General features: G+C 39.7%; 1 protein-coding gene across 1 annotated transcript; it reads right to left on the bottom strand.

Moving 5' to 3' along the window:
* Positions 1 to 414: 414 nt before the first annotated feature.
* LOC102035229 (serine/threonine-protein phosphatase 4 regulatory subunit 1-like) lies at positions 415 to 17,271 on the bottom strand. Its single transcript, XM_005423627.3, has 18 exons — positions 17,144 to 17,271; positions 16,710 to 16,816; positions 15,967 to 16,109; positions 15,296 to 15,442; positions 13,609 to 13,716; positions 12,415 to 12,480; positions 11,680 to 11,838; positions 11,021 to 11,214; positions 10,256 to 10,689; positions 9,327 to 9,559; positions 8,658 to 8,750; positions 8,028 to 8,213; positions 7,591 to 7,752; positions 6,900 to 7,000; positions 5,675 to 5,795; positions 5,041 to 5,175; positions 4,245 to 4,386; positions 415 to 3,526 (listed from the first exon to the last, which is right to left on the bottom strand). The coding sequence occupies exons 1-18, from the start codon at positions 17,239 to 17,241 to the stop codon at positions 3,372 to 3,374; spliced, it is 2,784 nt and encodes a 927-aa protein (XP_005423684.1). The 5' UTR covers positions 17,242 to 17,271; the 3' UTR covers positions 415 to 3,371.
* Positions 17,272 to 20,361: the final 3,090 nt, after the last annotated feature.

The following is a 20,361-nucleotide window of genomic DNA, read 5'->3' as shown; positions in this document are numbered from 1 at the left end:
CAGCTTCTCTTTCCTTCTGCTTAAAAATTCCCTGAGCTAAAAAGTTGTTTGTGCAATGCCAAAGCGAGAACAGGTCCCAGGTTCCAACACTCAACTTCCACAGGGAGATGTGCAGCAGACTGGAGTTCACAGGTAAGACAAGACCAACCGTGGTGTGAAGCTGCCAAGAACCCAAAACTCTGCTCAGGTGCTGCCTGAGCCTGGAAGGAGGCTTCCCTGCAAGTTCCATATCCCCACAGGTAGGGGAAGTTCCAGCAACTGATGATGGCACATTTTAAAGATTCTTTTACTACACAGCACAAATAATTCCACATTCAGCCCTGGTCTGACAGACAGTGTTTACACCTGGGACAGGTTTCATTAACCAAGAAATGCACTCACATCTCACCCGCAACAAAAATCAGTTACTACAAGTTGGTTTATAAAACAGTCACAGGATTTATTGAGATAAATACAAATAGAAAGTTACATAGATTCTTTATTCTGACAAATGGGTGACACTTCCAGAGTGTCCCCACTTAACTGGGCTCTAAACACCATGGTGTAGTGACACAGCTGCCACATGCTCATCCCACCAGGGCCACAAGTGAGGCTCAAACCTAAACAACATGACCAACATGCTTTGGATCACAAGTGCTGGCTCATTCCCTACAGCATCCCAGCAATATTGCACCAACTACTGTTATTGTCATGTTCCTTAGCTAGAAATGCTGAAAAGTGATATCCTTACTGCTGCTGTGAAGGTGGATGGACTACCTAACTTTGCTCCACCTGGCTTTTTAAATACATATTTTTGCATAATTTAAACAACCCAGAGAACTGCACGTGAACACACTCATTGCATACATTTGTCTAGACAAGACGTAAAGTGCAGCCTTTTAGTCATGCTGAAATCATTTCTAGTTTAAAACTAAACCAAAAGGACAAACTTGCAGAGGGTAAATCTGGGTAACAGACCTGCACATTGCCTACAAAAAACCCATCCCAGAACTATGCTGGCCCCCATTAGGACATGCAGCTGTGGAGGTGTAACAGGAGGTTTTAAACACTCGACTGAAATTACCTCGTTCAAAACCGACCCGAATCTGGGAGCCAGAGAGGTACCAAAATATTGTTTAAAAACAAAGAACTTTGTTCAGCCTTTTAGTGAACTTTTATAGCTGGTGGCTTACCCTTTACACAGATCCTAGTTAAAAACTCCTACTGAACACTAACCAAACATGCTAAACCCTATGGAAGCTTGTGTTTCCCAGTGGATTATTGCAAGTCAAGGTAACTATTGACGGTGATCTGACAAACAGCAACCTGGGTTGGGTTAATGTTCAGGGTATTTCATTTATATACAGTATATTTCAAACATACTTACATATACACACACTTAAAAAAATCTGTTCAGTGCTGAGAAATTTAATGAACTGATAATAAAAAAACAGAAGTGAAACCTTGTCAGAAAGGCCTTAGAAAATCTGAACTGTTAGAAAACATCAGTATAATGCCAGCATTAGAAAAAGATATTAGAACTAGAAAAAATTAACTTGAGGGGTCTTTTTGTTAAGAAATTGCAATCATAAAAAGTCTGTACTGAAGAAGCATTTGTTTTAAATTATAAAAAAAACTGTAAAAAATTAAATGTAGAATATTGCAGAGTTTACACTGTTTGCTGCAATAGCAGTGGTGTATTTCTGCCTGCAGCTTCCAAACAGCATTTTGTGATCTTCCAAGAAAACAATTTGCTACAAATACTGTACATATTATAATACATGACTGGTTAACTCATACAAAAGTGAGCCCTCCCAAAATACAGAACCCAGCTGAGGAACCTACTCACTGTATTGCCACATTCAAACAAAACCAAAACAGGTATTTCTGTGAAAACCTTCCCCCATGTGAACTACTTACTATGGAACATGAAATAAGGGTGAATATTTACACAGGTCTGCTGAGGAGAAAGGACTCTGCTCTCAGAAAGAAAGTAACTGTTATCACCCGAAACCATTTCTTTCGTATTTAAGCATTAGTTTTTGAGCTGGACAAAGTTTCAATCCACAATAAAAATGCTGTTTTTGTCCAGGACCCACATTATTGTAGATTTGGGATCCAAAACAAGACAGGGTCCAGCAGAAGTATAAGCTTTATAATTTTTCTGAGGCTACTCAATTTGACTAACACAACTCTGCTCTTTCTTCCAAGCCCCTGTTCCAACAGACAGGAGACATCCCACTTCACCTTACATGTCTGACTTGGTGTTTGCCCCAGAGCTTGCCCTACAACCCACAGAAGTTGCAGAGCAAACTGTGGCACCACCTTTCCCCAGAACATTTCCCCGCTGGGGCTTTGCAGAATTTAGAGCTCCTTTGTTTCTTAGGAAAAGCTGTTTGGGGTTTAACTACCGGGCAGGTTAAAAGGTGTTTGTTAAATGAGGTGTGCGTGTAGAACAAACAGACTCAAGCCTGTATCTCTCTGTAATACCCTTGTACAGCTCCAGCTCCTGTTGCAGAACTGAATCTCTCAACTCAAGTGACCTTTGCTGGGGCAGAAGGAGGAATTTTCTGCTTAGGAACTCTCCAGACTGCCTGCTCCTGGGAGAGGCAGCAGCAACAAAACCTGACCTGTGAACACCTGCAAGGGCACTCACAAATGTTGCTATTATGATCTTTTAACAATGTAAGGGTATAGCTCAGAAGGAACAAATTAATAGAAACCTCACAATATACAAATCTTGAGCTTTCTGTGCTTTGAAAAGTATCACACATAAAAATGACCAACCAATGCTTAATTCTAGCAGTGTAACTGCTTTAAAAAATGAAATTATTTTTGAGCTATTCCCACTGATACAGAATTAAGTTCTTCATAATTTTTTGTTACAATTCAAAACTATTCACATATATACACTTTTTTTTTTCAAATAAATGCAGTAGGTGGAACAGTACAAAGATTATAATAAAAGTGAAGAAAGAACAGCTTCAGGAAAGTTTGCTATAATCAGGTTTTAAGATTTAGCAATCTTTTTAAGCGTATAGCAAATTTGTACTAACGGAAATATTTTGTTAAAAAATGAAATGTAAATTCCAATTATGCTTAAACACAGAGTGTGGTGTGAGACTTTACAGACAATACTGAAGTGCAGGTGAGGTCAGAGTTATCACCTCCATTTATAAAGGGAAAACCAAAAGGAAGGAATTACTCACAGGAATCAAACACACCGCTGTAGATGAAACAAGGTCGTGAAATGAAGATTGTAACATTTCTGAACACCCCCTTTCCTGCTCAAATAGGTAACAAAACCCACCTTATCTGTCCTCATTACTCACACTAACAGAAACAAGGTGAAAAACCATCCTGCTGTTCAGCCTTCATTGCACAACAACTCCTTAGTTTTGTTTTTCAATGGTGACATTGTCCATGTTATCCTGTTTCAGTTTTATGGTGGCAAAGAAAGACACATCTTGATCTCTGTCAGACTGCAGGGCTAGAATGGTCTCTTCTGCAGCTTCTAGATGAGGATTGCCAACACTTTTAAAATAAGCTGGAATAAGGGGAGAAAAAAAGACAATTTTAATCAAATACAAAGGAATAAATCCTAGAGCATAAGTAGTACAGAAATACAGAGAATGCCAAAACCATCTGGGGCAGCTTATCCAGCTTAGTCTCCTTACAGAAACTACAGGAAACTAAGGAAGCTGACACAGAAAGAGAAATATGCTGCTTCTGATTCATCTTATTAGGTACTTAAATACTTCTAAGATAAACTTTTTTGCCAAGCTCTAAATAGAAATGTATCAATGAGCAACAGGAAGCTGCTACTGTACAACACATTCCAAACCCTTCTCCATACTTTATTCTGAAAAAAAGATAGGAGATTTCTGTGCTTCTCCCTCTGAATAATCAGAGAGCAGCACACAAACTACATGTGAGATACAGCAGAACAGCCCAGACTGGCGTTCAGGAGGAGGCTGGATCCCGAAGGCAGAGCCGCCACGGGCGCGGTTCGCGGGGCCGCACTGCCCCCGTGTGGGGCCGCTCGGCACCTGCAGCACCGGCCGAGGCAGCCGCGGCCCTCTCGGGATGAGCATCCCACCTTCCGAGGCTGCAGAGCCACTCCGGTACTCTCAAGTCTGAATCTAAATCCCAGATTACAGTGCGTGACTTTGTTTTACAGCCTTGCACCGACTGAGCTGCAAGAGCTGCGCTGCCAGAGGAGAGCCCGAGGTGCTGGATCTTTCCAAGGAAATGGAGGACCACACCTTTCTCCAGCAAAGTCTGCCTGAGAGCCTTGGCGAGCAGGACCCTGACGTTTGGCACAGGATCTGATGCAAGGCTTAGAAGGCTGGGGAGCAAGTGTTCAACAAACTGGTCCACAGGCATGCACTCCTCTTCTACTACAGCCTATGAGACAAACACACAACAGAAAAAGCAAGATTTATGTTAAAAATACACTATTTGCCATTCCTTTCATTTCTTTCCACCTAGTCCTTAATCTGGCCTGTTAAAAAAAGTTCTGAATGAGAACACCTCAATCTGTGTCTCACCATTTTGAATTTCAGCCAAAGATGGGCCAGAAAGAGCAGATTAATTTCTTTCAAGAATGTTTTAGGAGATGCTGCTCTCTTGCCTGTCATCACCCTTTTCCCTTTTAATGTCCAACCCTTGCTCCTCACTGCTACCCAAGTAAGCATTTTTGGTTTGGAGGGGGTGAGTGGTGGCAATAAAGAGAGAAATAGCTCCTGGCATCCAGCACCCATTGGTGGTGTGAAGAGCTCTTGTGATCCTTTAGCCTAACATTTGCTTAATCCTTGGCCATGCATCTCTTTGCCACTGGGATAGCAGATAGTCCAAGGAAGGGCTGTGGCAGCTGGAAGCACAGACCCAGACAGGGATCCAGCCTGGGCTGGGACAGCCAGATGCCAGCACTGCGACCACACTGACTCTGACCAAACCAAAAATAACCAAAAAAAATGTGAGTCAGATTTCAGCTTTGCCCACATGCAGCAAAGCCCCAAATTTAATGTACACATAGAAACAGAAAGAGAACATTCCAACCTGACAAATGAAGGCAAAGGCTTGTCTCCCAACCCACTTGGAGCAGTGGCGAAACCGCACCACGAGCTCATTGATGAAATTCAATCCCAGGGCACTGGCACTGTTTGCATAGAACTTCTGTAGTATTGCTACAACCTGTGAGCCAAAGGAATGGGAAAAGGAGGGGAACAAAAAGAACAAATGAAACTTCAGCTTCAGCCCTTCAACTTAAAAGACATAATTTCATTTGAATTCTACAAGAGGCACTGTATTCAAGGTAGTCAGCTCTGCTTGTAAGCTTCATAACAAATTAAATCAACTTTGAGGAAAGATCAGCAGTTCGTTGTTCTGTGTTTTGTTGTAGTTTTCTTTTCCCCAGAATGGAGGAAGGTTTTCCAATTCACATATACTGGCTTTCATTCACTTCAAAGGATTTCTCATTCACATACAACCACAGAGGAAAATTTCAGTATCTGTGGCAGTCTGACAATTCAAAATATTTTATAAACTTTCCACTTAACTTTTTTCCATATTGATTCCTGCGTTTATCAAAACATCCCTATTCACCCTACTGTCTGAAAATACAATGATTTCAGGTACCCTCTCCAGGACCATTTTGCTGCTCTCCTGCCAGGAAGTGAACTAAATCCCCTACCAGTTTGAAGGAGATCCACCGAACTTCTGAAACTTTATCGGAGCACAGAGTTAGTGCAATGTGCCTTAAGTAGTCATAGACATCATTGGGATTGTAGAGCTCCAGGATCAGGATCAGCTGCCTGGAACACAAAGGAAACCATTACTGTACCAAGTGCAGCACCAGCCTGCTGCCATTCACCAGCTCTTACAGGTGGGGAAGGAGCACCAAAGCACCAGGGTTACTACAGAGCCCTTGAGCAGTTTGTTCTTCTCTTCACTTGTTACAGGTACAGGCTTTAATCCATCAGGGAGGCCCAGAGAAACTGTGATCCAAACTACATGTACCAGCATATCAACATTAGCCAAAGGAATAAGCAAAGAATAAGCAAAAGCTACAAACAGAAGCATGAGAAGCCTTTTTCAGCTTCAAACCAACACCCTGTACATTCTTGCAAAGCAAACACTGAATATTTACCTCAGTGTAGAAATCTACATTTCAGAAATCAATTCCTATCACAGAACCACCCAGAACTCAATCCAGACACAGAACCAGCAGCCACACAGAGCCCAGGCAGTGGCAGCTCCCCACCAGGGCTCAGGGAGCTGCTGTGTAGCTTCTGTACCACTCTGAGTTTGTTGTGCCAAGCTACAAAGGGAGAGCAAGTCCTCAACAGGCCAAACACAGCAACAACATAAACATAAAGGTCAGACTTTATCTGCAAACTATGGCTACAATGGTGCTGCAAATATCTACAGGGCTTGTAGAAAAACAACTGCAGGATGTTAATCTACCTTTGTTATATACCCAGTCTTATGGAAGTGCCAAAAAAACCAACTTGTTTATTAAGAACTGTTTTTTCTTTCCTACACATTAAAAACATTTTTCACATGCATTTCACTAATTTTTGCAAGAGTCTTGAACTAATAAATTCTCACTGAATAGTATCTATCAGATTGTCATGTTTCATCAGCTGCAAGTGAACCAGATCTCCATTTTAGTAAATCACAGGCATTTTAGTCATACATTACAACACAACTTGTGAAGGAAAAAAAAAAACCAAACTGAAAAACCCAAACACCCTCAAATCCCCCCATATAACCCTAACCACCAGTGGCTTTTTCTTTCCTAAAGAAAGGTTGTAAACTTTTAGCTTCTAATTGAGATGTGCTAACTTCTGAATGTAATTACTTATTTCCAAGTTAGTAATACAGGTTAAAAATCAGAAGTTAACAAAATTACATACTCTGCCAGCTCGTAACGAAACCTCCAGTTCCTGCTGTTATCAGTCACCACAAATTCTTGCAGCTGGTAAAGATACTCTCGCCTTTTGTCTGCATGAAGTAGCTAAAGGAAAAACATTACTGGTATAAAACTGATAAAACTTCAGACTTGCAGTTCTCTGGTGTGTCACTATTCACACCTATGTGCATTTTCCTACTTGAAAGCAAGTGACCAATCACAAGGTGCCTCCTAAAAACTGTGCACAGTCAGCCAAGTGCCTGGACACACACAAGTGACATCCAAGTACAAGAAGTCATCCCTTTGGCAACACCCAAAGCACCATCTCTGGATATGAGAGTGAGTAACCAAAAGCTGAGGATCAGTGTCTATTCCACAGCAGCACACCAGGATCTGCTCTCTTCTCTCCCAGCCCCAAACACAAATTGCTACTGGGCCAATTTTCCCAGTTTAAAACAGCCAGCAGCATTTACAACCACATTTACAAAGGGTTTTCAGCGTGGTATTTTGTTGGGATATGGAGAAAAGAGAAGTGAGGCACATTAAAAGAAGGAATAGAGGAACACACACAAAATGGTAGCATGGTGAAAAACTAAACATTGATTAGATACCAAGACATGCACAGCTCATTCAAAAACTCCATATAATGGAGTCAGAAAAAATTTTATGTGGAGAAATTTATTACATTTTCCTACCTTCAGAAAGTCATAGAGATGTTTGAGGACACCAATACGCACTTCATCCAGGTCTTTCAAGAAGCCATTGAAAATTGGCACCAGATCAGCAGCTGTTAACTGATCCCCCAGGATCACAGCCAGCTCGTGGATGGAGAAAGCCAGAGTGCGCCGCACCTTCCACTGCAAATGGGCCAGCAAGGGAACCATGAGGCACCATGACTACAATAAACAAGCTTTTCAACTACCCCTGTGTGAGGACTGAGAGAGCAGGACAAACAGGGCTAGTAGAAAGTGTTAATCACATTTATGAAGTCTGATTTAAATCTGGAATTTTATATTTTTAGTGCACGTTTATCCCTCTATATGAAATCATGTGATCTTATAACCACAGTACAGACTGAAGACAAAATCTCCTCCTCTAAATTCTGATTTTTTGTAAAAAAACTTTATCTTACCTGTACATCTGAAGCCAGTGTCTCATAGGTGTCCTTGAGGCAATGCCAGTTCTGCCTGCCCAGTGTCAGGGCCACCCCAGGCAGGCTGTAGGCACAGTGCTTGGCAATCTCAGTGTCAACAGTCTGGGCTCGAGCAGGGTCTGTCATGGACAGGTACTGGTCCAGTAAAGGCTGAGGGATGATGTCCTACAGACAGACACATTTCCATTTAAGAGCAGAAAGAAAATACAGCTGCTGTGCTACAGTTCTACCAATCAGCCAGCACCAAAACACAAGAGACATGACAACCCCTGTGTGTTGCCCTCACCAAGGGTACAGGGCTACAATGGTTATTTATCCTCTCATTAGGACAGAGCAGTCAGCAAGGAACAGTCATTACAGCTTTAGCAACACCTTGCATCCACCAAGCTGAAAGTTCCTTCTATGGTGATGCCAAACAGTGAACCAGTGACAGAGCAGGAGACTCAGTGCCTACCTTGGTTGCTCCTAATTTTCCCATCTAAAACAGGGTTCTCCTTGAATTCTGGAGCATTCCTTCACATTCTGCAACTGATCCATTGCAGAAGGCATCACTGCATTAAGGGTAAGATGAATTACTCCACTAAATCCATTAGATGCCATTTGAATCACCTGTAATTTTGACTTGTCATCTTCAAATGGTGGATTATTTTCTTGCTCTTTCTTCAAAAAGACACTGGTTCCTCTGTGTTGTTCCTCTGAGTCCTGTAAAAGAGAAGGTACCAGGTAGTGAAATGAAGGAATTTGATGCTGTTTGGGCTATTTCAAAGCACCACAGTGCAGAACAACAGAGCTCAGATTCAGAACAGCCCTGCACAGGCAGAGCCTTGCACAGGCAGAGCCTTGTTCAGTGTGCTTATGCAAGTACAAAAAGACAACAGTTGCACACTGAGGCAAACAGACTCTAGCAGCAAGAAGGGCAGCAGTAGTTAAGATTTACTTCTAAAGAAAGCAACCTAACATCTTAAACACAATATTCATACACATTTTGGATGGTTACTTTTAAATTGTTTTTATTCTTGAAATTAACTTAAATTATACTCAACAGAATTTAATCAGAAAAAAACCTGTACAAGACTACTGCAAAACTTTACCTCCTGGGTCATTTGGGTGCAAACAGAAATTATAACCCTTAATGGCTTTTCTTTTGTTAATTAGAGTAAGTAGAATATGATAGCTTTGGTCTAGTAATGTTCAAAGGCTTTGGATCAAAAGTGGGTCAGTTATGCCAGGACTACACAACCCCACAGAGCTCAGACGTGGAGCACAACGTGTACTTACTGTGCTTTTCAGCACACTGGTGCTTGACTGGTCACTGATGTCTTTCTGGGAGGCAGGGGATGAAAGAGTGTCCCCCTGCACCTGCTTGCAGGCAGCATCTGAAACCACTGTTTCATCCAAAATCATTTTGTTCTGAAGATTGTCACCACTTTCTTCCACTTTTTTGGTGTCACAGTCACCAACAGAATCAAACTGAGCAGCTCTGAGAGCAGCAGACAACACTTGGACCTGAGCTGTATAAAGCAAAAGCAGGTTGTTTAGTCTCCTTCCTGCATTTAAAGGCATTAAACTTGTAATTAACTCATCTGAAAAGATAAAAGGTAGCCCAGTAGGAGCTGCACACAGATGCTGTATTAGCAAACGTTTGCTCTTGGAAAGAAAAGGCATTTTACTGCAGAGCACTCAAGAGACTTGGTGAAAACAAGAAAGTGAGCTGACTATGGATGACAAGAAGGATTTGGTCCATGAAGCACAGATCACTATCCCACTATCAGGACAATATCCTTTCAATGCTTTTTGACAAAGGGCCTGTTTCAGGTGGGTAAGGAGGAAGAACTTGAAATTAGGGCCATTCTCAGTCAGCCAATATTAGATGAATTCAGCTTGTAACAGGTAGCACTGTCACTAAATCCACAGTACCTACAATACTCAAAACCTGTTAAAACTGTCTTTAACAAGCTGGTTTCCCTTTTGTAGTTAGATCAATTTATTTTTCATGCAAACAGAAGTCAAGAACATTTCCCCAGCTACTCTAGAAATAATTTAGGTCTTATGAAAAAAGATGTTGCATAACCTTCTACTATAATTTACTACTCAAGGTAGGTTCATCACCCTATGAAGATCAAGCTAATTAGAATGCAGTCAAGTGTTTTGTAAAGGCCAGAAAATGTGCTCAGAGAAAACACAACTTTACTTTCACAGAGTCTCACCTTGAACATCTGGATCATCTATGTGCTCCTGTAAGCTTTCTAGAACCTTTTTTATTTCATTGCTAGCGACACAGTTATTACATGGCACAGAGCAGGCATCGTTGTGCTTCTCAGCCTTGAACTGCAGCAGCTCCAGGTCCTGACTTATGTCGGGCAGAGGAGGGCGCCAGTACAGGAATGTGTTAAACACGTCCTCGGCAGGCGGCAGCCCCGAGCTCAGCCCCGGAAAACTGCTCTCCTTCGTGCCTTCAGTGGCACCAGCAGCAGTTTTGTCACCCTGACACAAGCCAGACATATCTTCTCCAGGGCTGGCACAACAATCTGAACTTTCTTCCCATGAATTTTTATTTAGGTCCTCAGAGAGCTTTGTATGAACTTCTGCTGAAGTCTCCTCAGTCGATGATTCTGGTTTGATTTCCATTGGTTGTTCTGAGCTAGAAAAAACGTTATTGAAAGTAAATTTTAAGTACTCTGTAACAAGTTTTCAGTGAAATACTTCATAAAAGACAGCAGCAACAACAGAAGCTTTTCTCTAAAGAAAGACAGAATTTGTTACCACTATGCTTTACTTCACCAGTTTTCCCTTTGCCCTCCTGTGAAGTCAAAGTGAATTTTTCAATAATGTGGTTCCACTCAAATGGGTGACCTCTCTCTTCAGACCTTTTCTGGAACTGCATTCTCAAATTCAACTTTTAGCTTTGACAAGCAACAAAACCCCCTTTTTTTTAACCCCTTCCACTACATCCCACCTTTCCCGGGATTTACCCAGACAATGCAGCATTTGCACTGGAAGACATCACAGTGATATTGTTGCTTGGCTGACAGGGATTGGAATTCACATCTTGTGCTGGTGGTCGGATACTCAGTGTCCCATCCTCTCGAATGTAAAGACCAGCACTTGAAGGGTTTGCAAAGGTAGAAATAAATGGGCCAAGAGACTGAAAAGCAGCCTGACGAACCTGTGGTGGTATAAGAGCAACATCAGGCTTCATACAACTCTCACAGAGTTGAAAAATATAAATTTGTTGCAATTTTCAGTAAGAACCAATTGGTTCCTAATATAACAGCTTCATTTAATACCAAATATAACCAATTACCAAATAAGTGCCACTTAAGCAAAGGGTGATACACCTAAGCATGTATCTACAATCATTGTACAGAAATCTTTTGGAAGTTATAAATTTGAAGGACATCTGTTTACTTCAATTCATCTATTTAACACAGGCAACATCTTCTCAGAAGAGTATTTACATTTATAAACTGTTGAGAGAGAGGAAATTTAAGAAACTATCTCATTGGAGATTAGTTTTTAGCACATTAAGCTCTGATCTCAGCAAATGCACTTCAGAGCACTACTAAACGTGCCCATTATTTGTTTAGGATGTGCCTGGGAGGAGGCATCCATTCCAGAGGGAGTTACTCACCCATCTGCAGGTGTCACTGATCAGGCTGATGAACAGTGGGGACAGTTTGCTCCTGCGAACTTCCGGGGACGTGGTGTAAGACACGGCCATAAAGCATTCAGCACAAGCCTTCCTCATTCCCCACACGCTATCAGAACACAGCTCAAAGAACTTGGGAATCTGCCAAAAATAAGCCAATCCAAAGCTAATTAAAGATAAACAAAGACTGCAGCAATATCAAAGTATTTGTTTGAAAACTGGAGATAATAAGTAAAGAACAGAAGAAACAGGGACAGGTTAAATGCATACACTAATTAAAGGAATTGGAAAAAAAAACATCTGTCTCTCACTCCATTAGGAATGTGTGTAGAACTATTTGCAGAAAGAAAGAATAGAAAGAATTATTAATGGTCTATTTTCCCTGAAATCCTAATTGAATTGATGATCATCTAGTTCAGGGAAAAATGAAAGTGGTAATTCTACAATGTGTGTGTATACATAAATATATGTGTATATATATGTGTATATATATGTACATATATATATCTGCTGTCAATTACATTGTTAAACATGTTTTGCAAAGCATTTCTCTTAATTCCCAGTTTTGCTGTGCAATTGCAACCAAGGCCTTAGCCAAATCAATTAAAAAATGCATGCACACTGATTAATTTATAGAGAAGACAATAAAGGAACTCTTTATTAAACTTTCTGAACTGAGAAATACAGGTCTTGCAAATCGATTTGGTTTTTACATACCAGCAGTCTTTCAGTGGCTTCTTGCCCAACTGCATTACAAATGTCACCAAAATTAGCTGCACAAATCTAAGAAATAAAAAGTCATTAATAACACTGTCTCTTTCAAGGGCATTAGTTTCATTATCAACTCCACCATGCATTATTTATCCCATCAAACAACTGTACATGTTGTGACTCTTCCAATTTCAGGCCTGTAGCTGCATCGTGTAATATTAACTCATCCAAACAAAGAGTCTGGAGCAAGTGTCCATACACCACATGCCTCTGGGATCAATAGTAATAAAGGTTTCTGCATGAGGAGCATCATCTGCTCCAGTAACCACCAGAAGGGACAATAAGCCCCCATGAAAGTTTAAATTACTTTGAGCAGCAGCTGTCAAACCCAAAGCAGGCCAGAACATGATACCAGGGTCAGGACTTAGGTGTACTGACAGCACTACCCCGGCTCAAGGTGGCTTAAGTGCTTTGCTGAAGCAAAGTTTAATCAAGGTCTCAAGTTCGTGCCATTTACAGGCCATTACAGAGCTCTAGTTAAGGAAAAAGGGACATCCCCTCAGGCTGGAAAAACATGTTGGCCAAAATCTGAAATCATTTAAGATAGAGCTGTGTTAACATACATTTTAGTCACTCTCTGTGCTTATTTAGAAGGCAATAAAAGCAGCTCAAATTCCAGCAAGTGCAGCTTATGTTGCAGACCAAGCTGAAGCTTGGTGTGACCCTTAAGTCTACACAAGTATTTTAATACTTCTCATGCTACAAATTTCCTTTTGTACTCAAACATGAGTTAAAGTAAGTCTTACACTTTGGAGATTTCTCCTTTCAATAATAACAGATTTCTTTTTAAAGAAAGGATGCCTCAAATGTCCATTACTTTTGAATTTTGAAATAAGATGCTAGAAATTATAAAAGTTGCCACTATCCTATAATCAAGCACAGCAGCTTACAAAAAAACATTGTGCAAAACTATTAAATGTGCAAGACCAGTTTAACTACTGGATCCAACCTACTGGCCAAAGTCTGTTACCTCTTTCTTTACCGAACCACAGAAACTAGAACCATGTCAATAAATCAAAACTTCTCTTCCAGATGCTTTGAAAGTCCATCAGCTAGATTTATGACTAAATTATGAAGGAAAGCATTTGAGCAGCAGTACAAACTCATTTTCAGGTGGTTTAGCATTGGGCACACACCAACCTTTCGGACTTGAAACAATTTCCCATCACTGCACAGCTCACAGAAACGAGGAAGCAGCATGTGCTCAACTGTTGTTCTGCTCAACATGGAAGCCATTTTACAGATTATCTGAAAATCAGGAAAGGAATATGAGTAAGGAGAAGAAAATTATAAAGTTTTTAAGCACAGCCAAATATTCCTCCTAAAAATTACCTCAGAGAGCAAGACAGTGATTACAATCAAACTGCTACACATTATTTGTATTTCCATACACCTGTTTTATGTAAAGCACAAACACAGCTTTACTTTAAATCATTCGGTGCCAGAACATAACATTTCTGCATTTAACTCCTTGTCTTTCTTATCTGATTTAAATAGACTTTTTATTAATAGATTTGTTTTCCAGGTGTTTGCAATGTGGCAAACACTGGCATTTTGTATGGAACAGACAAAAGTTCTCTTGCACTAAGGATCTTATAAAAACCACACTCTTGAAGCATATTAGAAATATCCCAAGCTTCAGCATGCAAGTAAGAGATTAGTCTTTAACAGCTCAGATACTTAAAAACATGCACAGTCCCAGCTCTGTAGGTTCAGGTACCACAATAAAATAGAAGTTTGCCATACAGCAGGAGACAAAAAAGGGAGTGCAAGAAAAATGAGTTATTTATGTGAGCCACTGCACACTTTACAGGAATGATGCCCAGGAACTTCAGGAGTTAAGAGTGTATAATTAGAGGAAGTTAGCAACACGCTCCTTAATTCAGCTTTCTCTGAGGAACCATCAGTTTCCTCTACCAACACAAACCATATTTCTGCTGTGAAAATCATGTGCTTTGGGTTGGGTGTTTCCTTTCAGCTCCCACTTTCTGGGAGAAGTTGCTGTAATTCTTGTATTTGCAAAAGGAGAAAGCAAGGGGCTCTGATGCACCAGGGTTTTAATGCTTACACAAACATCATCAGATTACAGTCCTCATCTTTCTGGTTTTATTTTTCAAAAAACATTGAAGCTTTCTACCTTCATAAAAAATAAGCTTTATTCCTTTCTAGGAATGCTTGCCTTTGTAATAGAATGCTCAACAACTAAGGAAAAGACCATTCAAGGACTTTCCTACAAATTTTCAAACTCCTAAAAGGCATCTGGTGCTCAGATGTCATCCTGGAAAATTGCCTAAGCAATTCCCAACTCCCAAACAAGGAAGAGGAAAATCTAGCTGGTAAAATATTTTACAGGTCAAGTGTCAGATATCCATGCTGAAATGTAATTACACACCAGCACTTTTCTGTGGAGTCAACTGATTTCTTGAAAGTCACCAGGCAATGTTTTTTTCAGAACACTTCAGAACAGAGATCAGGTCACATTTCTACAACATTACTGTGAAACCTGGTAAAGCAAATGTAAAGAACACTCTGGGGAATGTAACAATCCTAACAAGAATTTTAAAAAAGGCTGCCAAGGACCAATTGTATTTTAAAGCTATTCAGCTACTATTTTGACATCATTTAGCATCCTGAAGCATAAAGATGGTCTCTTTAAATCTGATATTTTCAAAAATGCAGAATAAAAATTAAAGACTTGTTTTGTTAAAGTAAAAATCCAAATATCTTACTGAATAAACACAAACTTTGATGGTTTACTTTATTCAGTGTCAGCATTATTCCTGGACCTCATCTTAATCACCTCTATAAATTAATGTTATCAACTTACATTGACAGCTTCCACCTTGTACTCATCATCACTGTCAGGAGCAGAGAGGTCCAGCAGAATTGGACACACCTTATTTTCAATGTCACTCTGAGCCACAAGATCTTGTTCCAGCAGAATCAGCAGTGCTTCCTGGCCTGCCTTTCTGACCTATAAACATACACACAAAACCAGTCTGTCACTATAAAAACAACATTTACAGATACAAGAACCACAAAAGCCTCTATGCTTTGAATGGACACACAGATACAAGCTAAAAAAAAAAATAAACCCAGAAAAAAAAAGTCTTAGTTTTATTATCATAAGGAATTAGTAAAAAATACTAAAGTTTAACACGATCATTAGATGACATTTCATCACATTATGAAAAGAAGACAAAAGATGAAGTAGAAGACAGGGTTTTCAAGTCATGACCCCTGTAACAGATTCTGTCCATATGCTGTCAGGCAAATCCTGAAGTCTCCCACTATCTGCTAAGGGAAGTATTAAAAACAAAAACAAAAAATATCAGACCTCCCTAGTGGAATGTGCTGAAACCAATAAACACAGAGCACTACATAAAAGCCAGATATCAACCAATGTGCAATTTCCTCTTATCTCTTTCTCATGCCTTAAATTCACTGAACCACACAGAATTTTCCAAGGATTCAACTCCTGTTGTCTGTTTTTCCTACCTGATTGTTAACATCTGTGAGGTACCTCAGTACTATGGGCATAAGGTATTCAAAAAATGCTGTTGGGAATTTTGGTCGACTTTCTTGTAGAAAGATGGCAATAGGAGGAATCTGTTCCATCAGCTCTGTGCGAACAGTTGGCTCTGGAAATAAAAGTCAGATTACATTGGTAAATATGAAATGAAGATCAGGTACCTTAAAAAAAAGTAGCATTTTTCTTTTTGTTTTCACAACAGAGGAAAATTAAAATAACTAAAATGTAGAAATAGCATCACTGAGATTGCCTGTTCTTATAGGAAAGCTGAATAAAACAGAATAGCCTTACATACATGATCACAGTTCAGAGACTTGGGATCAGTTCCCAAATCAATCCAATAAAATGAGATCACAAGCTGGAAAATCCAGTCACCATAAATGTATGCACAAGAACTGTTAAAACACAAAACTGCTCTGTGCCACTTAAACCAGATACAACAAATCAAATTTAACATATTTCTTGAAAAATGTTGCTTCAGGCCCTATACTAAGAATAGGCCTTTCATTTAACATTTACCATACAAAATATTTCAAAACCAAGAGATAAAAATGAATCTGTTTCCACTGACAGATCTTCCCGCTAGATGATTCAACTTCCTTAGTTCATTCATTGCCTTCTCAAAATCGGAAGTCAGCATTTCCTATGTTGCAATTTACATAAAATAACTTACACAAAGTAAAAAACAAACAAAAGCAAACTTTCAAACCTGCATCTTCAGAGAGCCTGACCACTATTTCCATTACAGTCAGAAAGTCTTCTTCATTGTTACTGAAATCTCGAAAGACATCCAGAAGACCCCTGGCAATAATTTGCCTGTGGAGTGAACACAATTGACTTAATATCCAGCCAGTGACACTTAGATGGGATGCAAGGGGAACTTATCAAATGTAAATTGCACCATAAAACAGATCAAGCTGTTCTCTGAACATTCCAATAACAACAAAATAAAGATGGAATCGAGAGATTTTATTTGATAACCAAGACTGAAAAATCTCTTCTCATGGAAGTGTTTTACAAGTTATTCAAATGGAAATAACATCAGGCATGTATTTGGGAGAATAATGGAAGACACAGCAACATCTAAACATGCACAGTGCATTCAGACTCAGGCACCACCAAGTGTGCCTACTGTGCCCTTACCTGTTAAATACATTATCACTGAAGGCATATTTCTCTAGACGAGCCAGTGGAGTTAAGTTATCCTGTCCAGGAATATCCAAGAATGCTGTTATCCTCATGCTATCACAGTCTGGTCCATAATCTTCAAAGCCAACTTGAAAGACATGAAAAGTAACCCAAAAAAAAAAAAAAATCCAAGAGTCAGCAAGAGATGTTACAATGTAAAACAAGAAACCAGTAACTACTTCTTTAAAAGAAAAGCAATTGCACATCACTGCAAACAGCTTACAAAATCATCTTAAATTGTATCTAATGAATTTGAGTACAACACTTGCATATAGACTTGTAAATTCAAGCTTTAAAATTTAACTCGACTTCAAAATCCTTGGCTTTAAACACACTTTACTGTACCCTTTCAGTGGAGGATCCACATGCATTGAGTTAAGTAAGAGGGCTCAGCTGACAATTGCACATCACAAACTTTGGGAAAAAACTTCAACTTGACAGTACTTGTGAAGGTGCTGGCAGCTCCCTGCTGCACCTATCAACTATGGGCTTTTTTCTGTGTAAACCCACTCTTCCCTCACTTTATATGTTAAAAACCCTTCTGTTCCAAGCCTCAGTTTTTTCCCAACATTTCCTATGTAAAACTCTGCTTTCCAATTATTCAGCAAAAGTCAAAACACTCTCAGAAATACAGCTCAGTAAAAGAGGAAGTCATCTGAACATACTTGGAGAAAAATGCTATATCTGGGTTTCAGGGGGAAAAAAGCAGATTGGTTTAAGGTCTCCAAGGAACCCAGGTGAGTTAAAATACTACAGAAGTTCCAAATTCTGCTTTTCTCACAGACAATGTGCTCAAAAAATTCAATCGATTTCAAACAAACAGAACTGTGGGATTAGATTAAACACTGACATTTCAAATGTGCACACAGATACTACAAGTGAACCCACAGCCACACAATAGGAAACAGATGCTAATTACTCCCAGCTTTTTAGAATGATGACATATTGCACTGACACCCTTATTTCCCCTCCAGTGGTCATTATTATTTCTCATGCCTGCTCCTAACAGAAGGGTCTGTCTGGCTCAAAACAATTTTCTGCACAAGTGTAAACAATTTACAGAGCCCAGGTCTGTCTGGGATAAATCTGCTTCAGGACTTCCCCCCAGTCAAAGCATTTGAAGAGGGAAGATCCAGATTTGCTGCTTCAGAAGAAACTTGCTGTGTCCCTGACAGCTCAGGGGAAGTTACATAGTGTCTGCAGCATTGCAGATTTCCCTTCTGAGGTTGCAACAAACTCTGGCCATCCTTACATCTATGCAATTATAGAGTATATATTTGAAATTCACACAGACCAGACACTCAGTAGCTGATTTTTGAGGTTAGTCACCTGCTACACAGACTGATTAGAATCAATATACTTGTCATTAGCTTTGCCTAGTTCCCACCTGTCCCTAATTAGAAACACTAACAATCAAAGCTATTAGTTCGCTTCAAATAGTGCAGAATTCCTACCAATTCAAACAACAATGAAATAAATCCCAGTTCTAACTTTGACTACAATACCACACCTGGGACTAATCTTGTAAACATGATGTACATGTTTAATTTTACTCCATGGAGCAGCTCCATTATTCATTTAAAGTACTTAAGCACACACCAGTGCTTCCAAGAGCAGAGAGAAAACAGAGCACCACTACTTATGCTCAGGATTGAGAGTTAAATACCTGACATTTTTTCCATACACTCTCACTACACATAAGTAAGGAACAATCATGGCAGAATCCATTTTGTCTTCTCTCAAGAATTTTAGTTTTCTTCTTCCATAAAATAGGACACCACGGATACTCACAAGTTTCAGAATACACCAAGTACTATAAAGCAAATTCCAAATATTGAACTAGTATTTCTTATCTAATATTCCTTCACAGGTACATCTATTATTCAGTATTTTTCCATCTAACTAGATCAAACAAGTGAGCTTGAAATCTGTTCACCTATAAACAGAAATAAATGTGACAGGATTCACAGCTGAACTTGAGTTCACTGTGCTTAAATGCTGCTCAGGGGTGTGAGAAACTCAGGGTCACAGGACCTAGTGGAGCAATTCAATGTCATCACCCAGTGTCACTATTCAGATTTCACAGCACAAACCAGTAAATACCAGCACTCAGCACAACGGTTTAATCAGCTCAAGAAGGTAATTCTCCCTCCTGGCGTTTGTAGAAGGAAAAACAAATTGTTTAAATGCTTTCTTATTAATTACAAAAAGGGCACAAATAAGCTAATTCTTTCTTCCAGATGACCCATTACCTTATGAAAAACAAGTTTTAAGCTGCACTTGAATTTAGCAAGATTTTACTACAGCTTTTTCCCACATTCAGAATAAGTCCCTAGACTTCCTGTTTCAACACAATTGATCTTCAGTGTGCATGACACTATTGCACCTATTTACTTAAGCAAGTAAGAATCCAGTTCCAGTGATTTATTTAACTGAGGCTTTCCTAAAACACACCCTGAACTCTTTGCTAGCCTGGTCTCTGGACAACAGTATCTTAGTCATGGGACACCTGAACTCTGCTACAGCAGAGAGCTTTTAATTCCATAATTCTAAAGGTAATGTCAAATTAATTAACATAATCAAAGAATATTTTTAAATCACATAATTGAATTTTCATAAAGCTCTAAAAGGTACATTTATTTACATGCTCATCCTGGAATGGATAACTTCTTTTATGAATTACCACTTATAGCAAAACTGTCTTTATCGGGACATTTTTATTCACTCGAGGTTTGCCTTACGAGCATCAAGCTTCTTAATCAACTTAGCAGACAAATCTATTTACAGTCTAAACAGAACAGCCAAGGAGTGAACATTAATGGACAACAAACACTCCCAGGGATGGTCCAAGGCCAAAACCCATAAGAAAACAACTTTGAAGTTTGCATTTATTTCTGCTTCTCACACTTTACACACTGCTACCTACTAGGGAAAAGCAGAAACCTCAAAGACTGAGAGCAACAACCAACAGAATTCCACAGAAGCAGCTCCTCCCACAGAGACAACATCTCTGCACATCTTCCAAACCAAAGACTTTTGTCTGATCCCAGTCGTATTTCAATATTTCCCAGGGTGTTCCTGAAGACCACCTTTCTCCTAAATCAGTTTTCTCATGCTCAGTTGGGAAGGTGGGTGGGGTGGGTCCACCTGTTTCACAGTTCCGAGCGGTCTCA

Source organism: Geospiza fortis, unplaced genomic scaffold (genome assembly GCF_000277835.1).
Source record: "Geospiza fortis unplaced genomic scaffold, GeoFor_1.0 scaffold361, whole genome shotgun sequence".
In the NCBI taxonomy this organism is placed as follows: Eukaryota; Metazoa; Chordata; class Aves; order Passeriformes; family Thraupidae; genus Geospiza; species Geospiza fortis.
This window is presented reverse-complemented; position numbering and strand designations above follow the sequence as displayed.